The sequence below is a fragment of the Nipponia nippon genome, unplaced genomic scaffold, assembly GCF_047370975.1.
Source record: "Nipponia nippon isolate SJK-2023a ecotype South Korea unplaced genomic scaffold, ASM4737097v1 scaffold_10, whole genome shotgun sequence".
In the NCBI taxonomy this organism is placed as follows: Eukaryota; Metazoa; Chordata; class Aves; order Pelecaniformes; family Threskiornithidae; genus Nipponia; species Nipponia nippon.
The window spans coordinates 15074314-15098498 of NW_028262291.1; the positions used below are offsets into that span (position 1 = coordinate 15074314).

General features: G+C 36.7%; 1 protein-coding gene across 21 annotated transcripts in view; it reads right to left on the reverse strand.

The window, feature by feature from the left end:
• The window catches only part of SOX6 (SRY-box transcription factor 6), a 378804-nt gene that overhangs the window by 57046 nt on the left and 297573 nt on the right, over window positions 1-24185 (reverse strand). For 20 of the 21 annotated variants that reach the window (XM_087745623.1, XM_087745624.1, XM_087745627.1 and 17 more), the window contains 3 exons: window positions 11976-12125; window positions 7896-8076; window positions 4824-5014 (listed from right to left, as the gene is read on the reverse strand). In XM_087745623.1, the coding sequence (XP_087601749.1) occupies window positions 4824-5014; window positions 7896-8076; window positions 11976-12125 (522 nt within the window). The remainder of the gene's footprint in view (window positions 1-4823; window positions 5015-7895; window positions 8077-11975; window positions 12126-24185) is intronic. The other variant, XM_087745612.1, reaches the window with a different exon arrangement.

Consider the following 24185-nt stretch of genomic DNA (forward strand, 5'->3'; position numbering starts at 1 on the left):
ATTCCCAGGAAGTAGGCGATGACTCATGTCATTTATTTTGGGGTCTAATTCTGGTTTCCTACTGCAAATACACAGTTGCCTGAAAATCTACAAAAGAGTGGGAATGGAATATAAACATAAAAATGCTATATTAAATTCTGCTTCCTCTCAGATCTCAATGAATATGCTTTGTGGGTAAGTACATGGGGAGGTGGGGGAATATCCTTAGGTGTAGCAGATATATTGTGATTATTAATTGGGTATATATTCTATCTTGACTTCATATATTTTTCTCCAATGAAATTAACGCATTTCTGCCTATATTTTTTCTACAAAGATTTTCTGAAGTGTTTTTTTAGTGTTTTCATGCTTTATGCACAAAAAAGATAGGATCTTGTCCTTTTAAAAATAATGTCAGTTATCTTATAAGTTATATACATTTTCAGGTTCATTTAAAGCCTTAAATCAAAGCAAATCTTCCAGGCAATCATGCTAGTTTGAAATACTAAAATAAATACAAGTAGCTCTAGCAATGCAAATTTTGTTTAAGTACTCTTTTTTGTTGAAGGTAAACATGGCTTGACTGGAAAAAAGTCATATCCTCTAAGCAAAGCCAATTTTTGTATTATTTTAGTTTTGCTTATATCACATGCAAAGAGCTCTGTAGCCTATTTTCTGGATTTTCCTAATTCTCTCCCTTTCCCCAGTGTTTCTGTTTACTCTGTGAAACCACTGACACAGTTACTTCTTCCCTTTCCTCAGTCAGACTACACCTGATCAGCACCAGATGGGACAGAAAAAGTCAACTCTGCTGTAATGACTTTTTGCCTTGTATGCACTGTTCTGGTTTTGGCTCAGGGTTAATTTTAGGTCACATGATGTTGTGTTTTGGACTTGTGACCAAAACAGTGCTGATAACACAGGGATGTTTTAGCTATTGCTGAAAAGTGCTTCTAAAGCATCAAGGCCTTTTCTGTTTCTTATGCTGGCCTACCAGCGAGTAGGCTGGGGATGCACAAGAGGGGGCACAGCCAGGCCAGCTAACCCAAACTGACCAAAGGGATATTCCACACCATATGACAACGTGCTCAGCAATAAAAGCTAGGGGACAAAGGAGGAAGGCAAAACATTCAGAGTTTTGGCATTTGTCTTCCCAAGTAACTGTTACACATGCTGAAGCTCTGCTTTCGTGGACATGGCTAAACATCTGCCTGCTGATGGGAAGTAGTGAATTAATTCCTTATTTGGCTTTGCTTGCACGCACAGCTTTTGCTTTACCTATTAAACTATCTCAATCCACGAGTTTTCTCACTTTTACCCTTCTGATTCTCTTCCCCATCCCACTGCAGAGGCATGAGCGAGAAGCTGCATGGTGCTTACCTGCCTACCCTAACCCAGTACACAAACTGAAATAACTCCGTAATTGTAGATGTCCATAGAATGGTATCATCTCAAAAATATAGCCTAACCTTAATGCTTTAGCAAATGACAAACTTTGACTGCTAGAGTGCTGCATGTTTTTGTTTTGGTCTTTCTGATAAGTGAATCTCTGTGAGCACTTCTAAAGCTTTGTAGGAGATTTTTTTTGAACAGCAGAATATGAACAGAGGCAATCTTCAATTCTGTGTCTCTAACCAAATACAAAGCTTTCTGAGATTTAAATGACACATTTTCAGAAAGGCCTAAGCTCAGGCTTTGAAGCTATGTACATAATTTTGTAAGCACAGTCATTTGCACAACAAACTATTACCAGCTATCTGAACTTGAAGACCAGTAACTGACCAGAACTCAATAGCTTTTTTAAACAAGCTGCAGGCAATTAATTTGTCATCTTTTTTTGGTGCCGGCTTCTAGCTACTCATTTATACAAGTCTAATTACCTGAAGCCAGGTATCTCTGAAAATTTGGTCCTGAAAACATAGGGTCCTGATTCTTCAAAAGAAACCAATCCAAAATTGCAGCTATGTTATCATAGCTTCACTGGGATTATGACAGAAACTACACACGATCTTCTTGCCATACAATTATTTCAAAATTATGTTTTTCTAATTGAAGTGATCTATCATTCCCTCCCCATTTTGATCATCCTGCCCATCATTTTTAGACTAAAAGAAATATATCATAATGTAAAAATGGAAAGGCAGAGAGTAAAGGGGGAAAGAAGAATATTGTAGAATTCTGTTTGTGCAAAGGATGCTTCTGGTTTTAATGTATTTTATACTTGCTATAAAATATAAATACATTCCCTTAGTATTCATGACTGACTGAATTCTTTTATTTTCTTTAGGATAGAGAGTGGGGATATCTCATCATTCAAAATGACTGATTTATATCCTATTCTTTTGTAAACCTTGCCTTTTCTTGCATCTGCAGAGCAAGGGTAACAGACTAGCATAGCAAAGGTAAAACCAGAGTACGTATTACAACTTTTTCCTGCCTTAATGGTTCACTCTATAGCACATGCTACAGTAAATAAACCCAGCAGGATTATATAAGGGCATTGAGAGATTTAACAACAGATTTCCTTGCTGCTGTTTTATTCTTAGGTTTTAAAAGTTGCAAGTGCTACCATGAAAAGTCTCCCCATAAAAGATGGCATTTGAGAATGATGTTGTTTATATTTGTTAAAGAGTTCCAATTGACTTTACTATATTTGCAAGTAAAAAAAATTTTTTTCCTCTGCCTGCCTGATGTATAACCTCAGTCTGGAAGCTGTACATCAATCTGTGTATTGCTAGTAACCAGCACAAAAAAGAAATTCAGATTATTCACTGAAATATTTACTGACTCTGCTTTAAAAGGTGAAAGATGAAATAGAAACTTGTTATATTGAATACAAGACGTAAACATGGTACTGAAAATACTTAGGGAGCAGACCTGATAAGTAAGGGGATGCCATTTTTATACTTACTTTTCGAAGTCAAATCAAATGTTAAGAATTCTTTTAATAGCCCTTATAGTGTATTAGGTATTTTTTAAATGTCAAGCCACTGAAACTCATAAAATATATTTTAAAATAAGTGTAATTTTATAAACTCTTAATGCTGATCGTAGATGTGACATTTATTTTATTTTTATAACTTGGGCTTTAGTACCCTACCTCTTAGTTAGTTAAGACAAACACTGACTTTACAATTGTTGTCTGAATATGGGCTGCTTGATCAGTTATTAGTTTCTATATTTTTCTATAGTATCAGTCTGTATTAAATGAGCTTTTCAATGCTGGCATTTAAACTAACACTAGCAGAAACAAATATTTATTAGCCTCTGAATTTGACTTGTAAAAGCATTGTTAATGCTGTGTGGTAACAGTTTAGCAAATCTTTCTAATAGACACTGAGCCTTTCTCTTGTTTTGAGTACTGTAAAGAACCTATCAAGCAAAAATATAAAATGTAGATTAAAAGGTATGTATCAATGTTTGATGGGTCTGTTTACAACATTTCTCTGCCTTTCCGTGCCTTGCTACAATCCACTTACTCACTGAGTATTCCCTTGTGGGCTGAGAAAACTTCATAGTATCATCAAATTCACGGTTTAAGATATAGTTAATATTCTGCTGAGTCTTACACTCAACCTGGACTAAAAATTCCTGGTAGTCTTCAGAGTATAATATAATGTTCACCCCCTACCCCAAGATACAAAGAACCTACTCTCTAATATACAGATATATTACAGAATTTTCATTAATGAATTATAGGCATTGAAAGCTACCTGGTTTTCAATATTTTTTTTTTTTTGCAGCAAATAGTCTGAAACACTAGTTGTTTTATAGGCTAATGAATGTGTCAATTTTCTTTTCATTCATTCCTAAATTGCATCATAACTGTTCCTATTTGACAATGCCATAGTGATTACTTGTATAATATTTTTCCCTTTCTAGTTAACTGGAATAAGTATCGTGGTATATAACTGATTTTGTGTCAGTGGTGAAAAACAACTTGTGTGCCATATTTTTTGCAGCATAAGCCACCTCTAGGGAAGCTAACAGCGAAGGATTTTTCATCAAAAGGGCTGCCTTATAGCTAAGCTAATTACTTGATTCAGTGTTCACTGGCTCCGTTAATACACACAGAGACCTGCTCCTGGAGCAGATCTTGTAGATCTTGGAAAGACCACAGAGCAGGACAACACAGACAGATACAAAGAATTTTCCAAGAGACTTCTTTGTCCTCTGAGCGGTCCTTAAAGTATGTGTGATAGAAAATGTTCCTCACCTTTCGGATATGATCCCAGCTTGCTGTTTTGTAAACTGAATGATGTGCTGCTCAGTCCAATGCTGGTCACGTTCTCTCACCACTTTGTCTCATTTACCTTTTATTGTAGTGCCCCATTTCCTTTTAGTGTTTGGAAACTATGGCCACGATTCAACAAATAACTTAGTTTCAATGGAAAATTAGAGATCAAAGAGCCAAAAGCACTGTTTTGAGCCTAACTACTTTGTTGCATCTGAGTCACAGATTCAAGCATGCTCAGATACTTTCAGTAGCATTGTAATAATCGACTATGCTAGTACACAACTGGCCTTTTTGCCATATTTATCAATCCAATCATTCTCAAAAGCACAATTCAAAATCTAGTGACCACAAACAATGGTAGCTTCAACCGATTCATTTTCCACATTGTTATATGCATGCTTACAGCTTAATCACGTGAGTGCACAGGACTGTTTTTTTGAATGCTGTCATGTAAATGTAGAGAAGTTTGTAGCCCAGCACTGCCAAGTGACAAAGTGTATTCAACGTGAAATCAGAGATCAGAGATGGCTAAAAGCTCTAAAAATAAATTGTATATAAAAATAAGAAGCTATTGAATGACAGACTGTGTGGCAATGGGAGACATTACCTTTTCATTTCTGCAGTTGTTTAGACCCATGTTATTCATGGAGGGCAATTTTCCATCAACACCATGTGGCTGCTGTTGCTGCTGCTGCTCCCTTTGGATCTGCTCTCTCATTTTTCGAGCCTCTTGAATGGCTTTCATTACTGTGTCCTGGTCCCCAAATAGGGCAGGTGAATTAAGACTGGAAAGGATATCTATAAACAGAGAACACACTTTATTTAGGTAATTATCCAAATTAGAATCTGGGGTAGGCACTCAGCTCTCATACTGTTAGAGCTGCACCCAACTAACATCTGCAAAAGGAGGAGGAGTGGCAATTGTTGTCTGTTTGAAGGCTGAATTAATCTATAGAAGTGATTGATAAGCCTGTGGACTTCTTTTGTGGTCATAAATACAACCACTGAAGCCTTGGCATAGTCTAATATGGAGGTACCTGACCATACTCATGGACTCAAAGTTCAAAGTTAAATATGTGTTTAAGACAGCAGTATTCTGAAGCTTAACAGGGAAGCCTTTGAAGTATTAATAATAATTAATAAAAATTAACAAAGAAGGAGAAAGAAATCTTATTTACTTGGCCATGAAAGTAAATTTTTAGAATTTCTTTATCAAGAGAACCATCACTCCAGACATTTAGCTTTTAATTTCAGAGGAGCACCCACAGTTACTTTTGGGGGACAGAGCTTGTTATCACCTTAACGTGACTAAAAAGCTCTAAATCAGAGGAGAAAAAATGGTTTTCTTTCCATCACTCTGGACAGAAAGAGAAACTTTTAAACATGCATCAAACTCACACAAAACATTCCTGTTGCATCTTAAAATGCATGCTAGAGGTAAAGATGAGTACCCCGGATACAGTTTCTGATTTGAGACCAAAAGACAGGAATTATTTGTTGACTAGTTGTTTTGTGTTGCTGTGATGAAGCTTTAACTTGATCCGCCTGTTCCTGCATGGGTGTATTGTCTATACCACACATGGATAGATTTGTCCATATACATTCTAGCTAGGAAATTTTGAGCAATCAAAGTTTGTGCATGACCTGGGCATCTGCCTGACAAGAAAATATCGTTTATAAAAGCACTGAACTTGTTACATTTGTGTACTTACTAGCAGTCCACTATAAAAAAACCAAAACCAAAACCAAAAACAAACAGGCTAAGACTTGGAATTCTCCTGCAGAGATAATTTTCATATTCTTTTGGCTTCATTGAAGTTCAGCTGAGTAAAATACAGTGAATACAACTTTGAAGGACCCTGAATTCTTTTAAAATAAAAAAGGTTAAGATTAAGGGTTTCCCATGCTTTATCCTGGGAACCAAACAGTTGATTTAATACTGTGGTCTGGATGAGAAGAGATGCAAACTGTGATGCTTTAGATGGAACTGTGATGTTTTCTGTCTGAATGAAGCACCCCCTCCAAAATAAAAGCAACATATTAGAGAACAACCATTGTTCTTGCTGGGTAAAATTTCCAATGCTCTGAACTGATTCAGCAACTAAGTTCCATTCTGGAGCCTAAGTAAATTGGGAACCATATTTTCATGACTTTTAATGAGACTTAGACTCCTAATCACCTACATTTATTGTAAAAAATGGAGCAAAAGCTCCTACGTTGCTTGCTGATTTTTGACAATGTTTCCCTGGCTTCTTTTATACTTAAGGATTGAGAGGAAAAGTTTTTATGACTTTACATGAAAAATATTCACACCTTAGGCATATCTTCTCTAGCCATTTCTCTGGAATGGTCTACGACTTCAACCTGATATGCCACTTTCTAATGTTAGATAGTGCAGTGATAGCTGGAAATAAATTGACAGGTAGAATATCTAGCTAGCTGCAGAAAGTATCTTTCAGAGATCATGATGTTCCCAAGTGTTTTGAGAATGGAACAAGTCATAATTTTTATATATTTAATGTATGTATTTAACGTATCTGTTCATTATTCACAAGTGCTTCTATATATTTTACAAGTACACTTGAGCTACAGATTGTGAATAAGTGGTCTGTAGTAAGTATTTAGTCACTGTTAAAATTTACTATTTGAACTTTAGGGCTGATCATCTACATTTTGCAGCTCTTGATTCTGTTTCTTGACTGGTTAAGGTAGTCTTCATACATAGGTTTCAGATCAATTTTGTTGCGTTACTTAATAAGCTTTATTTCGTAATTAAAGAATCTTGAACACAGGTTAAAAACTCCCTATTTGCAACCATATGAATTAACAAAATCTTGACAGATGGGTGAACAAATAATAAAACCATGAACAAATAATAAAATGAACAAATAATAAAATGAACTGGCTGGACTGAAGCCTTCCTCTCTTTGTTAAAAAAAAAAAAATATATTCAGCATATGGTCTTTGTAAGATGAACTTAATACCCAGCATGCAGAGGATTAGATTTCTTTTAGAATGCTGTTCTAGGTAAAACTAACAGTATATTTGGGCTAAATAGCTGTAAACCACATTTGGAGTTACCTTCTTGCCTGGCTTCTGGTTTACTGTAAGCCATGCAGATACTGAATGCTCCTTGACCCTGGTTCAACAAAGTGCTTGAAAACTTGTTTATTTTAAGTATGTTACACTGTTGCATTGCATGTACACTAATCACATGAGGCATTACGCCTGTATGTCTAGTATCTAGTCAGGCTCTATGTGTATGCAAAGACATTTTTCGTTTGTTTAATCCAGAGGTCAAAATTCAAAAGTTAGCTTTGCGTGTATACACCCAATTGATGTATTTTGGGAAGATATTCATACAAACCTCTTTTACATGTTTTATAGATGCATCTCTCTTTACTTATGTGCATATATTTGTATGTATGTATATTTCTTATGTTATATATTTATTTGCTGTATTTCTTGTAGATGCATATCTCTGCTGCATCATTTTGGTTACTCTTGTAAAACCTTGGCATTCAAGAGTTCTTTGAAAATCTTTCCTGGAATTTTTCTCCCATTTTAAACAGAAATGTAGGGCCAAATATCTACTTAATTCAGAAGTAAGTGTGCTCCAGCTGAGATTTCATGTAGAAAACTTGCCAGTTTTCTCCTTTCCCCAGGACAGATTAGTTACCTAAAGAGGATCCTCTTCCCAGAGATCCACCGAGCGGGCTCGGGATGCCACTCTTGTTCGTCACTGTCACTGGACTGCTTTTACTAGCTGGGAAGAGGTTCTGTGTTGGAGATGTTGGGGATTTGACAGGTTCAGCTGTTTTGGGTCGGGCTGAAAGATTCAGTGGCTGGGCTGCTTCATCCTACAAGAATTTAATGTAAATAATTATTAGGAAAAGACAAATGAACACATCATTTTGCAAGCAGCAGTTACTTTACACCTCGAAGACAATACCACATTCTCCAGCAATAATAACAAAAGAAGCTAATTATCTGCCTCCTTTAAGATTCAGCGAAAGGAAACCTCATTAATTTCTCTGTGTTATGCTTCTATTTACATTAACTATGTGGCTGGATTGTTCCTTTTGCCAAATTAAAATTTGAATTAGCTCACATTACAGCTTAATTTCCTAATGTGTTTTCAGAGATCTAAATTAACCTAGGGCATTTACAAAGAATTATTTAAAATTTCCAGCAGCTCAGTAATGCTTTTGCATTGGTTCTATTTGAAAAGTTCCTGGCACTATAAAAATAAGTTATGTAGCTTATTTTTAAATGTATTAGAAACTAAGGAATCAGAAGTACTTATATGAAGGAATCATTTGGAAACCCTGACAGTTCTTTGGCCCACATTTAATGCTGCTGCTAACTTATACATTCCATGCATCTTATTTTGAGTGCATGTTTTGTTTAGCAAAATAATCTATGCTGGTCCCCCATAATAGAAGATAAGAATTTCACTGAATTCAAATTCCTTGACTTATTAGGGTAATGAATACATACTATATGCATTTCAAAATATATTTTATTTTCTACTATTTAAGTTTGTATATTTTACAATATTTTATTATTCAAATGTGTCATGTATTTTTTGACAGATTTATGTAAAATCAAGAATTTTTTTCATGTAAGTGCTGTTCTGCTTCTTGTTTGATACTTCTTTAATTATTTCTGTATTCTGTAGTTATTTCTGCTGCATTCAACCTTTAGTATATCTGTATGTTTATTGGCATAAAGGCAAGGAATATTTTTTAAGGATATGTAAATCTAGTATCAGCACTTTTATATCTTTTGAAACTTTTCATATGCAATTATGCAAGAAATTCTCTCTGGCATATATCTTATTTCAGTGCTATAGGAGAATAAGTCCATCTACAAAATAGCTTAACTCTTGGATGAAGACTCATTCAAGCAATTAATTTCTTTGATCAGGGTTGATATTCACAATGTAACCTTCTTCCCATTCTTTGAGCTTGTTCCTTTTGCTTAGTATGTTAAGCAAGACAGAGCATTTGGAAAATTGTGAAAGTGATTTTCTGTAATTAAAGAGCCCAGTAAGACAGATCTCTCACTTAAAATAGGCCCAAAGCAGAATTATGCTGGATATAAGAGAATATTGTCCATATTTTAAAACACTGCACTGATCTCTTCAAAGATTAGAAATATGTGTCAGAATACAATAATACACTACATTATCTCATCTTTTCTGTTCTCCTTATTGTCAAGCGGTGATTTAGCAGAGTACATCTGAGCATACACAATGCATTAAACAGGAAAATGCAACAAACAGGTATTTATAATGCCATCATATCTCCAGTTTTAAACTGTTTCCATAAAACTGCATGATATTTTTATACTTTCTGACCTTGCAGTGCACACAAATGTCCACACCTGTTCAGAGTCCAAGTGAAAGCAGAAACACAAAGGTATAAGGGACATAGTCCATTCTTGTGCTTTGTGGCCATGTTTACATGCAAGCTGTTTCCTTGCACAGGTACAGAGTGGCTTCAATAAATTTCTGTGAGAGTTCAGAGCCCCTTTCAGACTATGAAGTTTGTCAGACTAGGTACTGTGAGCATGTACACATATGAATCTACGCTACCATGTTCAATTTCTAAATAATTTTCTGCCTAGTCCTGATACGATCATGTGAAAAAAACTCTAAACACTGCCAGAACCTGTGTGTTTGTACTTCATAGACAGCATTCTTATTTCTGCGAGACAACCGAAAAGCTGGAAAACATTCTGGTCACTGACTTAAAAAAAACCTATCATTACTTTTTGAAAGATCTGACTCCTGTAAAAGAATTCCATTAGTTCTATAAATAATGCATGTAGTATATACAAACAACTGTTTAAAAACAGAAAATATAGAGGATTTGTTAAGCAATGCATGACCATCAAAACTGTCATGTCTTATAAAGGTAGCAATTCGCAAAGACAGCATATAGGTACTAGTTTATTAGAGTGCTTTTATACTAATAATTAATTTCTTCATTAGCCATTGGTATTTGTTGACATAAAGCACTTGTAGATAATCTTTAATATTTTCAATGCAGTAGTGTGCTTAATAAAAATAAGAATAAAAAGGCTTCTTTTTTATTAACATATATTTCAGTCCATTCAAGTTAAATTACGTAGGGAAACCCCCAAGAATTTGCATGTGGTCAAGTCTGTAATAGGACTCAGCTGGCCACAAAGCTGGAATGGTATTGGCCTTGGTTCAAGGAGATATGTGCTTGAATTTAACCAGGGAAAATTTTACTCATATATTAAAGGTTTGGTTTGGTGTAGATCCATTTGGCTCACTCACTTATGAAATTACTTTTTCACATTAAAGTAGTCAGTAGTATATTCTCAATACCATAAATCACTGGTATTAGGTATCACTATACTATGGCAACTTTGCTGAAACAGTTGGGCTTTGCTTTTGGTGGCTTCTGTATTGACCATAGCAAGCACTGCATATGTGGTAAATTTCACTGACTGCTCTCAAGCCTGGCATTGGACTACAAGAGGTAAAATATTAGACTAATACACATCTACAGTTAAGTAAAGTGAACGCTTCGCTAAATAAATGTTAGATCTGGCCATAATGGAATAGTTTTTATTTATTAGTACTCTTAGCCTAGCAAAAAAGTGTCATGGAAATTTATCAGCGCAAGCAGAAATATCTACTCACCCACACTTTACCAAGATGATTGATGATAATGAAAAAACGAATGATATTTTACTTTCATGTCAAAAAATAAAAAAAAAAAAAAAGAAACCCTCACCTCAAGTGAGCAAAATCTTCCAAGGCTGATTTGAGGCAAAGGACTGTATGCTGGTAAGGTGTTAGCAGCTAGCAAAAAAACACATTCTCTCTCTCCACAAAGTCACTATATGCCTTCTTTAGATCTATTTTAATAGTTCTGCATTTATAGCACTATCATTCAAATTGGTAAAACACCTGAATGTTGGTGTTTTTTTACAGTTTGAAGTAAATTGTTTCTCAGCATATTTGGTCTCATGAAATGCAGAATAACCACAGAAGAACACAGCAGTAAAAGCCAGACGGTTCCACCCAAAGGTACTAGCTGCACCACAGATTTCAAGGGGTGCACGATGTTCATTTCAAGCTGCTGGCAAATGCCATGTTGTAGCTGCCTGGTTCCAAGCAAGTGAGAATAAGCAGGCACAAGCATTCAGCAATGGCGCAAAACCAACAAGGAGCAGCCCGGTTGTCAGCAGCTGTGTGAAATCAGCAAAAGTCAAATCAATCTGCAGTGACACAATGTTTTCCCCGGAGTCCTGACTTACATCTTATTTTTATGTGAGGCTTTTTCCAAAATTGTAGAATAAGTACAGCTAGAGATTTGTAAAATAATTAGAAGATCTACAGTCTCTTGTGCCCTAACAATATAAGCTATCACCGTATTTTAAGATACTCAAAAGTTCAATGTGAAACAATTCATGAAATGGATGCCATTTATGCACATTACTAGATTACAAACTGAAATCTTGAAAATATCACATTTTACTGATGAATCTGTTGTGCTGCCTGTGGTAGGAAGAGGGACGCCTGATATTTTTAGAAGCAAGAAGTGAATGCTTTCTCTCCCCTTCTCTATACTGATAATACAGCACTAAAACTTGAACATTTTATTTGAATATTGAAGAACTGTCATGTGGTTCAACTTCCAACTGTAAAACAACTAAATAGACCATTTAATTTCACTGCCCTTTTCAGACACCAACTTTTTTCTTTACTGAAAAATACCTTAACTTGAGTTACCGGGCTGGTCCCTCTCTTCTCGTTTTTCATCCCAGTGGGTGAGAGTGCCCCTGTCGTATTTGGTGGCTGTGGAGTAGATGGCATTTTGGCTCCGGGAGAAACTTGCATGCTTGCCAGCTGAGCTGCATACAGTTGCTGGAAGACAAGAAGATATACAATGTATTCCTGCAAAATTCCTAAAAAAAGAAGCTGTAAATGTACATAATTTTTATTGCTCTGCTGTTTCTTCTCTTAAAGGAATTACAGCTTTTTTTCAGCACTTTCTTGTTTGTGGCTTTTCCCTTCTTGTTATTTTCAAAGAGGAAAAAAAAGACTGGAAAACTCCCCCACACTAGTATCTTTTTTCTTAATTTGACTCTTAGCTGCTTTTTTTTTTTCCCTTCTTGCTAATGATGGTCATGGTAATGAGCAAAAGGTTATAATGTGTCTGAATATTAAAAACAAACTTGGCAAAATTATAAGGCAGGTTATGAAAAGGAGGGACAAACCCCTGTCAGAAACAACAATGCTTCAGGTCTTTCTGTTCTTACCCAGAAATTACCCACCAACTCCAGAACCTCTACTGGGAGCTGACATAGGAATTGTTTGCTACCAAAAGGCAATGCTGCATCTTCTCTAGATAGCAAGGAAAGGTAAAACAGGCAACAGGGTATGTCTCCATCTCAGTGTACAGTGACTGTTATAACTTCTATAAATGCTAGTAAGGAATGTAGGCCTTAAAAATTCCTGTAAATAGTGATGAAAATACAAAAATGCCCTCATGGAACTTTCAAAAAGTTTAACTGAAACATAATAAAAGACTTGTACATTAAAATAAACTATTCCTACCAATCCAAAGTGTTTACTGAACAAAAACAAATAGGTTTAATTTCCTTCCAGTGACCAAACTTAAACCCTCACCTTGAATTAGCATCAGCAATAATTCTTCTACCATAAACAGGGAAGATCCTAATCCCTCTTCTACACATAAATCTATATAAACTTTGCCTTATTAGTGAGAAAAAAGCCAGGTGGTTTGTATGTAATTTCCAACATTACTATCATTCAGATGGACAAATAAAAAAAATTACAGTAATCAAAAGCAGACCTTTCAGCACATGTAATTAAATGAAAGCTTAATAAAGAATAATTTGCAAGAGCCAGATGTGCTTATGTCATAATTGTTGCTTTCTTTGGAACAATTTTTCTAATATAACAAGCCTCCACAGAAATGAAAGTTACACAATACTGTAAGCTCAGTGACTCAGTGGCTAGACAAACGCGTGAAGGAGGGGCAGTGTCAGAACTCTGGGTGACAAATGAAAACTCTTGTTTGTTTTTTTGTTTCCTGCCATCCCTTTTCAATACCACACAGAGGCTACAAAGGGACCACAGATTAATATTTTGAAATCAATGGTGTTCAAACATTTTGGCTAAGGTACTATTTTTTCCTGCGCTAGAAAACTAGAAAAATTGAAAATAGAAAAAATTCCCAGCTTTTGGTGATGGCCTGGAGAATGAAAATGAAGCATTGTATACGATGGTATGTGGGCGTTTTTTCCCCCTACTAATGGGATCTTATCCCTTTTAGCATATTCTTCAGATCAATCTATGCTTGCTTAATAGGATGCTCTGCTTATGGGAGAGTAAAAAGCACATTTCACAAACTTCTGAAAGCGTGCACATTCTCAGCTCAGAAATAATCAGGCACTGTACTATGATGATGATACAATAAACTTGAATACAATTGAAAGACAGACCCCAAAGATTATAATGGCTTTCTCAGTGTTCTGTACTTCTGTTTATTAAAATACTTTTTTTTTTTTTTTTTTCCCCCTAATTAGGAACCTATTTAACATCTACTTCAACTATCTGGGGGAGATGACTTAGATTCTACTAAAAGTAGACTAAAACTTTACTACTTAATGTAGCGTGTATTGCACTTTCAAGAGCAGGAAAGGAATTCTATGTAAAAACAAATCCAGGTTTACCAACTAAAGTTCAAAAGACTTCTCCCTTCTCATCAGGGCAAAAAAGGTGGGGTATGAGTTATTCTTTCTACAAAATTCATTCTTTCTTAGAGGATAAAAGTTGATAGTCAGCAGCGTGGTGTTGTGGGTTGACCCAGGCTGCCAGCCCCCCACCCAGCCGCTCTCTGCCTCCCCCTCCTCAACAGGATGAGGGAGAAAATACAATGGAAAAGCTTATGGGTTGAGGTAAAGGCAGGGACATCACTTACCAGTTACTATCATGGGCAGAAGAGATTTGCCTTGGGGAAAATTAATTTAATTTATTGCCAATTACAATAGAGTTGGATGAGAAACAGGCAAAAACTAAAATCCCCCATCCCAGCCATTTTCCTAGGCTCAGCTTCACGCCTTCATTGCTGACTCCTCCCCCTCGGCCTGGCTGCCGGCAGGGCTGTTCCTCACACGTTGTCCCTCGCTCCTCCCTGCCCATGAGGGGTTTTACCCTTTCTGGAGAACGTTTTCCCAGCGGCGTCACCAGCCTGGCTGTCGGGCTCGGTGGTGCCCTGTGGTGGGGCCATTCTGGAACCAGCTGGAACCAGCTGGGTCCAGCGCGGGCCAGGCCCTGGCCGCCTCTCCTCACAGCGGCCGCCCTGCAGCGCCCCCCCCGCTGCGAGCACCTGGGCACAGACACCAGGCAGGCTCGGCAAATGGAGCTTGTAGCCCAGTTTTCCATGACAAGTAAAGGTGTGTTTATCATCTCTAAAAGCTGCAGCCCACGGTGTAGCTGTACTTGACCAGATAGCTCAAGATCAACACGAAGAGAGAGACCCGTAACGCTGGTCAGAGGAGGGCTCGTCGGTGACCTGGTATGTGAATCCCCACAGGACTGGCAACAGAAACGCCCGCAGCACTTTAAGGGTCACAGAGATAGCAAGAAGCAAAGTGGGCTGTTGTAGTGGCTATCTAGGAAACTGTTTGATTTTGGAAAGGCAAACATTAAAAGCAAAATAAAATTAGCGTTATACACTGCTCCTCTCCCAGTGTGTTGAGGGCTGTATTGGCTGGACTGCAAGCAGCATGAGGCAAAAGTGTTTCTGAAGGGAGAACAGAAGAAATTTTGATGTTTATATATATGTGTGTGTATGTATAATTCATCAGTGGGTTACTCCAAGGTCATAGTACTGGCTTTAGCCTGACATTCTGTAAATTTGTTTTACACCATAAAAACAAATGTAAAAATAAGTAACAGTAATTAGCTTTCTGCTTTGCTTAGACTTTAAAACAAAGCTGTTCCACAAATGAGTGCAAATCTTGCAAGAATTTGCACTAGTGCTAGCAACACTGCTGTGTGGACTGGGAGGCTGCATAACTTCTTTTAAATACCAGTTTGTATGGGGAGCTCGCCAGTCTGGAAAAATATGTGCACACCACTGTTGCAGGGATAAATTTGATATTTTTGCAAATACCACTGCTGTGGCTCAAAATGGCAATTTAGGACCTCACATTGAGATGGTCAGTTTGTGAAGCTTTTATTTGCAAGGTTAAGGAGGGGAAAAACCCCAAACATTCAATGAATGTTCATTGTTAGATTTTAATGCTCAAAAGCAAAAGTTTCAGTGGAATTTTTTCAGTTGAAATTCTAACCTACTGACTATTGAGGAGTGACTAAAAAATATTAACCTACCTCAAACACTGAAACATATCTTCTTTTCAGTGTATGTCTAGCACATAAAGAGAAGAGCATTTCATAACCCTTACGCCAGCCACTGACTCAGAAGGCTCTTGATTACAAATTAGATATTAAAAACCATCAAGTATTCATGATTGTTTTAAGAAGCCTTAAAAATGTATAGCCTGGGTTTTATTTTTTTAAAAGGTCACTAAGTCAGATTCTTACAATCCAGTTCCCAGCATCTAAATATAAGTAGTGCTGATTTTGAGTTACTGAGTGCTCCTGCATAGTTAACAATTTTGAAAACCAGCTCACTTAAGGTACGTGAACAAGGATGTAGTTTAACAGTTTTCAGAACCAGGTTTCTTCTAATGTCATGTTCTGACACTGAAGAGTGGGATTTTGAAATGCCACAAGTCTCCCTTAAGGCAGTGGCAAGTGAAGTCTCACATTTAGGCACCTACAAGCTTACAGGCTTATGGACTTAAGCGCTTGTTACTGAAACTATTCCAGCTGTAATCAGCTAAAAATCTGAGGTGAATTTATGAAAGTTGGAGGTCCCTATGAGTCTGAATGATGTTCATCCACCTAAAAAACATTACAGACGAGTGGGAAAGCGCTGTACTCGGCATGTGTAGAGCACAGTGCAAGTACATACTGATTTTTTTTACCTGGAAAGAGCAGAATTCATACCTTTGCTATAGCTTAGAGCTACCAGCCAAGAAGAATTGAATAACTAACAAAAATAATAATCTGTTGGTGGTGGTATTTTCTGCTTCAGAAATTGCGTATGGCATTTGATGAATTATTTCCATTTCACTCTTTATAAAAAGTATCATCCATGATCTAAAATTTGTTGGAAAAAAATCTATAAACTAATAATAGAGCATCTTGACTGATCCAAATGTTAAAACCTTTCATAACGCCATCTAAGTTTCACAATGCCTTTGCGAGATATTTTCACGATACAGAAGGATAACTGCCTTTGCTGCCAGTGTTCATTCATGCCTTGCTAGAAAACAAAGACCTTAGGCTTACACATCCCTCTCACAGGTTTCAACATTTTTTCAATAGTTTTTCAACTAGTTTTTTCAACTACCTCTTTCATTAGCTCAGGTCCCTTTCCCGTATGACTTTTCGCCAGCACGTAGGCCTGTGACATTCCTAGGCACATGCTCTGTCGAATGACACTGAGCACAGGAAATGAGCACAGAGCAAAGCTTTCTATGCACCAGATGTTTCCTTTTTTTTACAACAGGAATACTGATACTTACCTCTTAGGCTGCAGCATCTGTGTCTAAACAAATGAATAAAGGTGAAGAATTTTGAGAATCGAATGTTAAAGAAGTAACACATGGTGAGGAAAATAGAATGGGCCTTAAATCAACACAGTTAAGGGAGATGTGCATTGACAACAACTTGTTAATTTTGTGACAGGCTGTTTCACCACCTAACACAGAATTATGATAATCACAACCTTCTTACCAGTGGTTTGTCAGTGACAGGCCTTATGGAAGAAGTTTGTTTACAGAAGGTATTTCAATAAAGAGAAAGTGATCAACTGCTGTATAGGAGAGAGGCAGTTTCTTTAGATATATGACCCCAGGGAGGAAAGGGAGAGCAACTGCACTTCTGTATACAAGAACAAAAGGGCAAGGGCTAGAGACGTTTCAACTGACTGTGTTAGTGAGGGAGAATTTGGTCACAGCAGTGGGGATATAATTCAGATGTTATTCTTTGCAGCAGAATTCTGAAGAAACTATAGCAAGGCCATATGTGAAATATGGGCATAAGAAGGAGAGTGCTTGCAATAGTCAGCGTAGCAGATAATCAAAGTGCAGGTGATGAGGGCTGGCCTAGCACGATGAATTGCAATGGATGTATTTGGAAGATGCCCCACAAAGAAATTCAGTAGAAGGTGCCTTGATTCAATAAGAAAGAAGGGATCTGTTCTAGAAACATTTACCCTTTTATTTTGTTTTACTGAAAGATTTATGAGCAAAATGAAAATACATTCTCCATTTTCTGTAAGTTATTTCTTCAAAGGTGTTAGATTTTTTTTTTTTTTCTCAGAAACAAATGCTAAATTTTATGGACCCTGATTAATTCTAAAGTCTTCCATTACTAAAAATGCAAGTCCTGCATTACATCTTCAACAGATACATTTGCTACAGTAAATGAAACTAAACAATAAAACTACTGAGAATCAAGTGAGAATCCTTATTTGTCAGCATTTTAAACGAATTGTGCAAAGCTGAAATATCTTATTTATAGAGATGAAAGTTCAGCTATTTAGACAATGAGTAATTTGGTTTCTAAAGATGAAAAACTCTAAGGAGTGACTGCAAGTGCTGTTGAAATCCTGCACTACAAGAGGTAATGCAGTTATTTTTTTCCATAGTATATTTAGTACGTAGTGTTGCAAAGCTATAATTCCAGAATTTTACTTCTGAGTATATAACATGCAATAATAATACTTAGAACTGTCTGATCACAAAGGGTTTTTACAAGCTCACCAAAACCAGCAACATCTTTACTACTTCCAGGGCGCATTTCTGAAAAGAAGCTACCCAAAACAAAAATCCCACCTTCAGTGGGACTGGTTATTTTTTATTATTGGTGTAGAAGTGCTTAAAATAAGTTTGATGTCAAACAGATTAAAGGAAACAGAGTCTCTGTTTGAAAAAGTTTTTCTTCTGTATGGAGGAAGAATGGATTAATGCTCAAACCCATGTTTTGGGTGCCATAGATAACTATGGAAATAAAGGTTAAGTGCTGACCTGATGTCACTGCTATAGCCTTCAGCAATTCAGGCAAGGTAACCTTTTCAAAAAGCAGTACAGATGCATAAGTAACCTACCTAAAAATTTCACACACATCTTAATATAAGTGCAAGAACTGTTTCTAAGGTAACATTAATTGTACTTATTCCTCCCTATTTTTGTATATAAATGTCATTTTTTTGTATTGGCATGTCTTTTACACCAAATATGTTCAATGACTGACACTGCAGTTGGAATCTCTACTGTAGCACCAAGGTAAGAAATGGAGTTATTGGCTTATGTATGTATATTTTTTAAAAAAGCACATGGTTGTTTTTCTCTTTGTTTTAAGATTATTTTTATGCAGATCCTTAGAGTGGGAGGTAGTTTAACAGAAAACGACATCCAGAAACACAAGACAGCCTAAGTAACTCATCAGCAGCTTAACCATGTGACAAACCCAGGGGCAACTTGAAGGCAGCTACTGCCTGTGGAGTCTGCCAAGAAGCCAGATGCCATCACCAGAAAAACACCTTCCACAGCTCAGCATCTGTGTCCTAGCAGTGCTCTCCACACAAAAGGAAAAGGAGGAGAAGGAGAAAGAGAAGGAAAGGTGCATATAAAATTGTTAAAGGAAATGTACGTACACATGAAAGCAACCCTTATTTGAATTTAAAAATTTAAAACTGGGAAAAATCAAAGTTTTTGCTGACAAAAGCAAGATCCCTTCAAATAAATAGATAGAATATTTTATACTAAGAGTGTATGTTTTCTTTTGTTTTACAATATATTTGCGCAGGTGCTACCTGTTAAAACAGCGTATTTTATAAATTTGTTTTGATGCAATTTGGATGTCTCGGTAGCATTTTCTCAGTTTGTTCTAAGAAAAATGTTAACAAATCAAAATAAGGTGGGTTTTACAGATCTGCTAGTACTGTGGGCCAGACCCTCCTCTCATTTTCATGTGTGCCACCATATAGATAATAGCAGCTTACTATTTAAGAACCAACAAGTATGCAACATCAACTTAACACACAGGTTTATGCTAAGTAAGTGAGAACTATTTGGCTTTACATGGGGATATCTGAAATGGTATCAATCAAGTACAGCTACATGAAGGTGGAGTAACAATTAGGGGAAAAGTGTTTAATTTAGAAATATAATAAATAATAAGTAACAACACACTGCAAAGACTTCTGTTTCTCTACAGAATCCAAGTGTCATAATATATGTACATGGTTTTCTTTCAACAGCATCATTCCTTTCTTTCCCCTGTTTTTACAGGCCTAACCTATCCATAGTGGACATAACTTTCTGATTCTAAACACCCATACATCACCCTACTGCAGAGTCTGTTCATTGTTACAGAGTGTGAATAGCCTCTACTTCTTACGATAATCCACAAAATATCTTTGCAAAAGGCGTTAAGGTGTAACACGAACAGGCAGCTAATGAATTATCATAACTAATGTCATAATAACAAAGATTGTTGCAGTGATTATGTATGCACTTGCTGGCTAATGTGCTCTCAGATTTATTACAGCACAATATGTGCAAACAAACTAACTGTATTTGTGAAAATACAAATAATACATTTTGTAGTCACAGATGGAGTTTTCCCTATATGTTCAGGTGTGCATCCACTGAAAAAAAAATTCTCAGCTAAAAGAATGATTTTACCAGTTATTCATATTCATTCACTTCAGGTTTTTTCAACTATTAACACCAGTAACTTCAGTGTCTGTCAGTTGCTATACTATATATATTGTCAAGGGAAATTTTTATGTGGCCCTCAAATATCTCCAATATTCCACTCAATATCTGTCTCTTTTAGGAGATACACATGCCTATTTTGCTTCTCTCTCAAGCTGCAAAGTAACATACCTAATTTCGGCACTGTGTCTGCCGATTCCAACTCCTTTTACTGACCACAAATTCATTGTACTGGTTCAGAAAAAGAAAAATCACTCTCATCACTTTTACTGTCCTGCTGCGGATAATGGCCAACCCATATCAAAAATAAAAGAATCTCTACCCATTTTAGATACTGCAGCTTGTATTGTAGTACTGCAGAGTTAAGATCCCCTTATGCAAAATAACAGCTTTATTTTGTTAAAAGGGCCTAACTTTAAGTGGACCGTGGAATATTTATGGCTCTCAGTAGTCCTTTGAAAGAGTTATCTTATGTTTTTATGCCGATCATGGGTCAGAGGTTCAAATCAGCACTTCTTTCTGTCACTCCTTATATGTTTTACTATAATTTACAGCTCAGCAAGAGGACTCATAAAACAAAAGTGTCTATTTTACTTCAGCAACTAATTCTAGCTAATCAAAGCTTTCCAGCAAAACAACCCAGCATGAAACTCTGCGTGGAAAATATGCAGAGAACAAAGCGTTTTGTCAAATAACACATCTCATGATGTAAACACATATGTCTCTTATAGGAAATTTTATCGCTTCCACATTATCGGCACACAAAAGGAGCATTCTTGTCGCAGACCTGGTGCGACTGTGGAGCCATCGTCATTGGAAACAAGAGCCTGATTAGGTTCCCACACAGATATGAATAGATTTTCTTTTTTTAGTGTAATGCTGCCTTTCTTATTTCTTAAACAGACTAGTAATTGTGGCTGTAAAAACAGTGAATTGTGTTTGGACGACATTTGTTTCTTCATATTTTTTTTAGCTACCCAATGACACCAATTATCCCATATGGTTGTCCTCTTCTGGAAAGTCTGAGTTAATCCACAGCTGTGAAGATGAAGACGCACCCAGCAGGCTCTAAATCTGGTGGGTCTCTTGTCTGCTAATAAAGTCCATAGTGTGCTGGACAGATGTTAAAGAGGATCTGTTAAATAAGTCAGTGACAAAGACCCAGACTTCTGCTGGGGAAAATAATTAGCCAAACCATATCTATTCTTCATCAATTTTCATTTCTTGCCTCATCTTTTGGAGAAGCAAATTTTCATTACTTGATAGAGAAGAGTCCCACAGCACATATAATAGGCCCTCCTCAAAATATGAATGGACTAAATGATCACATTGGCATGCGTTCTGAAGAAATGGTAGGCCTTTTTGTCCTTGACTTATTCTTGCATGTTGTGGTTCCTGCACTATTATTTTGTTTGGTTTTATTCATCATAGTATGGGCGGGTATTGGGAGAGCCTGAATAAGTATTGCCAGCTATGAAATATCTGCTTAAATTTTTAATGTAATAGGAAATGTAAACTGAAGATGAAATTACCATTTGACTAATTTGTCTTTAAATGTTATTAACATTGCTTATTTTTAAATACAGGATTTACAGAGAATACATTCTGTCCTCAAGGCTCATGCTGATGTTCGGGGCCGGGGGGGAGTGGAATGAGAAGCTACCTGCAGCAAGATCCACATTTAGAGACTCACTCATTCACTTTTCCCTGTCCCCACCTGTTTATCATCATGGCCTGACAGCATAGACATCCAATCCCAAAGTCTCAGTTACAGTCATGCAAATTTGGAGAAACACTACAGAGCTAAAGTATATGCACCCATGCAATAAAGAACTAACTTGCCTTCAGGCACATGTGCATTAAGGTGCTCTTAAGATCATTTCTGTTTCGTTTGCGAACTGTATTCTCATTATTTTGACCTCATCCTGCTTTGATGTAATAAAGTAGAAATGGCCATCAAAACAGCTCATACTGCTTTGCTGCCTAAATGCAGGCAACTCTCATTTAGGCATTGTTCCTGAGATCTTACCCCTTAGAAATCAAGTGGCTTTGATTTCATTGAATTATGACAATTAAATACAATCTCTCAGCAACAGCCTGTTCACAACCTGTTTATTGTAAAGCTGTGGGCAAAGCCAAGAAAGAATGCTTAGAGCGCAAATAAATTATCAGTCACTGCAAGTAGCTAAGACAATGTATATAATTCGGCACCTGGCAGTTGCCTCAGTAATATTGTATTTGTTTCCTCTTAGGAAGTTAAGCCATTGGTTTATTAGTTTTACAGCACCTCGACAAGTTTCCAAGATATAATGTCACCCCAGCACCCTATGAGGCTGCTGGGAATTTTTAATGAGACAGTGTCAAAATTACAAAAAAAGCTTTACTCTCTGCAAAAAATATGAATTTAAAAAATGTATCCTATAATTTTTATACAATTAAAGTTCAGAGAGTACATTAGGTATCTTATATCACCATAGAATATACTCAACAGCTCTATTGAAATAAAATAACTACTCAGCTCATAAGTGTCAGTCTGTGATATTTAAATGAGACTTCTTATTTCTTCCAATGTGATTGAGTCAAAAATCTAACCCTGTAAAGTGTAGGTACTGGTCCTAAGTCCCCCAGAGAGAAAACCATATTTCTGCCATGTCAGAAAAGAACAAAGGGCAGGCTGAAAGCTGACCAGGGGGAACAGAGTAACAGCTACTGAAAAAAAAATTTAAAAAAAAATTGAAAGCCTTCTGTAGTGAATATGAAGCTCTTGCTTTCTGAAGAGCAATTCCCTTGTGAAGTGACTGACTGGAGGGAGAGGCAAAAATCCTCACCGACTTGGCGGTTGTGTCTCACCTCATTTCACTCTTTTTTTTTTCCCCCTTTCCAAACAGACTGAGTGTTGGTCTGCTGAGAATATGATGCTAAGCCACTTTTCCTGTAGAGTTTTTAAACTGGGCCTCTGAGAAAGGGTTTGATACAATTCAATGACTGAAGTAATACCTTTGTCCATCTGAGCATTAAATGGCCCATTGAAATACAGCTTAGTTAGAAAGAATTTCAGTAAATGGTGCTTTCTAATTTTTTTTTATTATTATTATTCCTCTCCCAACAGATTACAGCCTGGATCTGAAAATGCAGTTCAATCACTTTTGGTTGCCTCTCAGGTCAGGCCTTTAGCCAGTGTTAATGAAATATAACCCCTTTAGAATACTGGAGGTTAAATGAGAGCAACAAACTGGTCATCTTCAAAATATTACCTCATGCTGTCCAAAAAGCTGTAATCTGTTTGGGAGGGCCCTCGTTTAAACACATCAGTCTTAACAATGAAAATTTATTGGGCGGGGGGAGAGGAATCCATGCTAAATGCTATTTTGTCCGACAGCTAGTAATCACAAAACATTAAACACCTATTTCCATGCAATATACCATGTCTATTGTGTTTAAATAACACACATTATAAAGGAAAGTGCTGCAGCAGACAATTTAGGCTATAGCAGCACATACAGCACAATTTTCAACTTGATAAAGTGAAACTATAAAGAATCAATGCATAAGTCAGACAGCTTCCATACCTAATATTCTTCCCTGCAGCTATTAGAAGTTCACATTTTTGTCTCTAGTAGGCATGAATATTAGTATACCTTCAATTTCATGTCTTCAGTCACATTTTGTTGTCTGTTCCATACAATTTGACCAGACTATGAAATTGGAAAGTAGCTGAAATTGTCTTTTTTCATCTAAATGATTTTAAATGAGAAAGGGAGGTTTTTCTGTAAGCTATTTGTTTACTGCTTTGTAAAAAGTTTCCTAAAGTATTCATAACAATTTTACTATTAAATTAGTTGAAAGAAAGCTTTTTGATACATGGTAATTAGTCTTGTCTTTCTGAACATGACTTTACTGTAAATACTCCTCCTTGACTATCCCTTTGTCCCAAGATTCCTTAGAAGAACGCAACCAAGCGATAATTCAGCATTATTGCTGCTTCAGTGCACTAATCGCTTAAAGAGCAGCAAGGACCCTATGTTCACTGCCACAAGGCTCCTACAGCCTCCTGGCCTAAGGCAAGCTTCCCAGCCCAGCAGCATCCAGATGTCAAGAG